Source organism: Tasmannia lanceolata, unplaced genomic scaffold, assembly GCF_043159265.1.
Source record: "Tasmannia lanceolata isolate RefF3 unplaced genomic scaffold, GAP_Taslan_0.1 ptg000006l, whole genome shotgun sequence".
Lineage (NCBI taxonomy): Eukaryota > Viridiplantae > Streptophyta > Magnoliopsida > Canellales > Winteraceae > Tasmannia > Tasmannia lanceolata.
Genome location: NW_027518683.1, coordinates 34,062,270 through 34,066,514, shown reverse-complemented (window position 1 = coordinate 34,066,514; position 4,245 = coordinate 34,062,270). Strand labels below are relative to the sequence as shown.

General features: G+C 43.1%; 1 protein-coding gene across 1 annotated transcript; it reads left to right on the top strand.

Moving 5' to 3' along the window:
• Nucleotides 1-1,854: 1,854 nt before the first annotated feature.
• Nucleotides 1,855-4,035, top strand: LOC143878946 (uncharacterized). Its single transcript, XM_077381161.1, has 3 exons — nucleotides 1,855-1,957; nucleotides 2,012-3,102; nucleotides 3,256-4,035. The coding sequence occupies exons 1-3, from the start codon at nucleotides 1,855-1,857 to the stop codon at nucleotides 4,033-4,035; spliced, it is 1,974 nt and encodes a 657-aa protein (XP_077237276.1).
• Nucleotides 4,036-4,245: the final 210 nt, after the last annotated feature.

Genomic DNA, 4,245 nt, shown 5'->3' with positions numbered 1-4,245 from the left:
TTCCTATAAATATGAGTGTTCTAAACATATAAACTAGAAATCCTAACACTCTTAAACCTCATTTGAATACCCAAGAGTGAATCAAGCTTCAATTGTGCCTCTCATCACCAACTCTAGGATTTGGATCATAGGCTCTCAATTGTACATCTTTTGTAACCCTTGTGAAGGGATCTTTTAGTTCTTTCTTTCATCTTTCAAGATTTGTATTCGGGCGAGTATTCGGAGAAGCGGAGCCCTTTTTTTCTCCGTGGTGAGGATTGCCACCAAGGTTAAGGCAATTGTAATTGGCACCGATCTTCGCCAAGGTTAAGAAGATCAAATAGTGAAGCCATCAACGGGTTTGGTTGGTGGAGTGGAGTAGGCCTCGAGTTTGAGGACCGAACCACTTTAAATCTCGGGTGCACTCTTTCTATCTCTTTGCTCTTTCATTTGCATTGCACCATTAGATTTAACTTGTATGCTTAAAATATTGTTTTTGGATCTCTTAATCGGTTTAAGTTTTTCAAATTGGTAAATTCTAGTTTTCTTAAACAACCGTATTCTCCCTCCTCATAGTTGCCATTTCTAATTCAACTTGGGACCCCCTATATCGGATTTTCACCCTTCTTTGTAGCTGAAAACCCATGCCTTTCACCTTGAGGACCTTCTTCTGGATTTGATGGACCCTCCGAGGGTACTTCTCCTACCCCATTTGAGGGCCCATAATCCCTTTTGCTGTAATTTAATTAAGAAAATATTATATCCTTGCCAGATGTAACATGTTAAACTAATTTCTCGTAGATTTCGTCTTTAAACTAGATTTCGTACTGTGACCTGTGTACTTGAAATGCAATGTTCACTTATGTTAAATTATTTCCATGCTTCAGTCTGGTATTAAATGTACTGAGAATCAAAATATGTTATCATCTTCTTCTCATGTTTAAGTCTTAACCATATCATATACTCCTTTTGCAGACAAGTTTTCAATCAGGAAGGTCATATTTTCTTCTTTCAACGTGTGCCTCCGAAGGTTTTGCTTATGTCGGCCTCTACTTATTCGCCTTGAGAAGCCCTCTTTACGTACTGCTTCTTATCATATCTTGTCTGCCCTTTGCAGGTCTTCGTAAACTGGCACGCACAATGCTTTCTCTGCTGTTACACTATGATGGCATACTGAAGGATGAAGTTAATTGGGAATATGTTGGTGGGAGTAAGAAATTGTTATTGGTAAGTCCCCGAATGAATCTTAAAGAATTGGAGGCTCTAATCCACAGTCGAATTGGGAGTATTGGAGGAGGGGTGTCACTATCCATCAAATGTCGATATGTTGTTGATCCATATATAAGCACTCTAATCGACGTCGATAGCGATGAAATCTTCCAATCGTTGGTTAAGGTGCTTGAGAAAGATAATTTCAACTCTGTGATGCTATACATAACAAAAATTGACAATGGCCTAAATTCATCTTATTCTTCAATTCTGCCCACAAACAATGTCATACCTTCTACTTCCTTTTCACCTCGAAATCCCTCTCATAACCTGCCCATACGTTTGACTTCTGTACCACCGATTCCCTCTCAAAATCCCTCTCATAATGCATGCATACCTCCTACTTCCGTTCCACCGATTCCACACCTAAGATATCCATCGGAACGAGTAACTGTCAGTCCCGACTCTCGTTTTGAAGTAGACTTAGAAAGAGAATATGAAACAGAATTGGGTAATACAAGCATAGGAGGTGACTCGGCACAATTTAGTTCAAGGTATGTCTTGTACAATTTTATTTATATTGAAGTACTCAATCTACTATCCTAATTTTATATTGTTGAACTGTGTAGGGTACGAGTTGGCCTAAATGAAAACTTCTCGGACGATATGTATGAGAACCCTACCTTCGAAGATATCATTGTCCCCGGGAATGATGCAGATGTGCCGTTGGAGCATATTAACGTTTTGGAGGATGATTTTCATGTCTTCGGTTGTGATTTCGAAGAATTTAGAACTGAAGATGACAATGATGATGATCCTGCAGAGGATGATGATGAGGATGATGACGAGGCTGAGGTTCAGGATGAGGAGGGTGATGAGGCCGCCCATGATCCTGAAAATTATAATGGAAATGAAAATCAGAACGAAGATTCTGGTGAAAATCGTAGGCCAACAGAAGTGGCTCCCCCTACCGCCAATGGTTGGCCATTTCTACCTGCTGGCACAAGTCGGCCACTGGAAGTAGACGACATGTATGTTGGGGCTGATGAGGTAGATGCAGATAATCTTCAGTTCGATGAGTTAACTGTTGGGGCTATGTATCCAAATATGAAGCAGTTCAAGAAGGCCGTTAAGGAGTATGCAATTCGGCAGCGATTCATGTTCAAGAAGTCACGGTCAACTCCCAAGAAGTATGCCGTTGTATGCAAAGAACCAGGTTGCAAGTGGCGTATATCAGGCATTAGCCGTATGACTTATGTGTTAGTGAAGAAGTTTGTGAGCGACCATACGTGTACATCTCACTTAAAGGGCAATGATAATCATCTAGCTACATCCCCATGGGTTGCCGAGACATGCTTACCCCTATTTGACCGTCCAGAAGATGTGGGGACAAGGATCATAAGACAGTACATGAAGTCGCACTGGGGTATAACCATGACCTACCGTAGAGCACACCTTGCGATGAACATCATCCTTGAAATAAAGTGTGGAAATGTGGAGGACTCGTACCGCTTGCTCCCTGCACTGATAGTTGAGATGATGAGAACAAACCCGGGCACCTACATGCGTGTTTTTCGAGCGAGAGATCTACGTCCAGGGGGAGATGATAAATTTGCTCGCTTATTCTGGGCATTTGGTCCCAGCATACGTTCTTTCCAACGAACACTCAGATCGATAGTTTTGGTCGATGGGACGCATCTACGTGGAAAGTATCTTGGAATCTTACTGATCGCAGTTGGGGTAGACGGGAACAACGGCTTAGTTCCATTAGCTTTTGGTGTTGTCGAGACTAAGAACGAAGATAGCTGGTGCTGGTTCCTCTATTTGGTGAAGCGGCACGTATTGCCTGAGGGGATAGGCGCATTGACCCTGTGCTCCGATCGACAAAAGGGGTTGATGCAAGCAGTGCCTAAAGTAATGCCTATTGCAAACCATAGCTACTGCATGCGTCACCTCGCCGCCAATCTGTACACCGACTTCAAAGACCCTTTACTTAAGAAATTGTTCTGGAGAGCTGCTAGGGCTTTGAGAGAGAGTGTTTTCATAGACACAATGGAAAAAATTAAGGCGAGGAATGAAAATGCACATAACTGGATAGCCGCTATTCCGAAGGAAAACTGGGCTAGTTTCTACTTCAAGGGGGAAAGATATGATGTGTTGACCACCAATAGATCGGAGTGTTACAATGCAGTGCTAAAGGATGCCAGAAAATTGCCGATTGCAGCTGTGGTGGAGCTGACTCGTTTTAAGAGCTCCGAATACATACAGAAACGTCAAGCGATGGGCCTTCAATGGGAAACAAAGTGCACGCATTATGCAGAAAAACATTTGGGACTGGCCAGGGAACAGGGTCGCGGATATACTGCTTATCGAGTAGGTGTGCACGAATTTGAAGTAAGGTCCCGTGATCATCATGATGTCGTAAACTTGCTGCAACAAACCTGTACATGTCGTGAGTTCCAAACGCTTGGGCTTCCGTGCGGACATGCCATGGCAGCCATTGCCATCACAGATTTTGATGAGTACGATTATTGCCATAAATGGTTTCGTATACAGATGTATCGGGAAACGTACTGTGAGGTGCTTCACCCTACAGTAGATCGCACTCAATGGGAACTGCCTCCAGAACCTCTGCAGACTGTATTACCTCCAATAGCGAAAAGACCACCTGGACGGCCGCGAACGAGAAGAACTGACCGCGAATTGCAGAGTGGAGTGCATCGCAAATGTACGATCTGTGGAAACTATGCCACAACAAAAGGACTTGCAGAGAACCTCCCATGGAGAGACAACTCCCTGATGAATCTTCCATTGGACCCTCTGCCCCCGTTTTCAATAGTTACATGATACGTAATATATTGAGGTCAATAAGTAGTATAGAACATCCCCGATTCCATACTTATTCGGTGTGGTGGTGGTGTTGTAGGTCGGGTGTACCTTGTGCAGCTCCTTTTTTCACGTAATTATTCCGCGGAGAATGCATTGGAGGCTCCAGTTGGATGAAGGAGGAGAAGTGGATTAATTGAAAGTGTGCACAGTAATTAGTTGCTGTATATA

What these genes read in the sequence shown, in the direction of transcription:
- LOC143878946 (XM_077381161.1), top strand. Translation starts at nt 1,855, where the DNA reads ATGTATGAGAACCCTACCTTCGAAGATATCATTGTCCCCGGGAATGAT. An exon ending in GGATGATTTTCATGTCTTCG is followed by an intron (nt 1,958 to 2,011) that starts GTTGTGATTTCG and finishes ATGATCCTGCAG; the next exon opens with AGGATGATGATGAGGATGAT. An exon ending in TGATGCAAGCAGTGCCTAAA is followed by an intron (nt 3,103 to 3,255) that starts GTAATGCCTATT and finishes GAAAAAATTAAG; the next exon opens with GCGAGGAATGAAAATGCACA.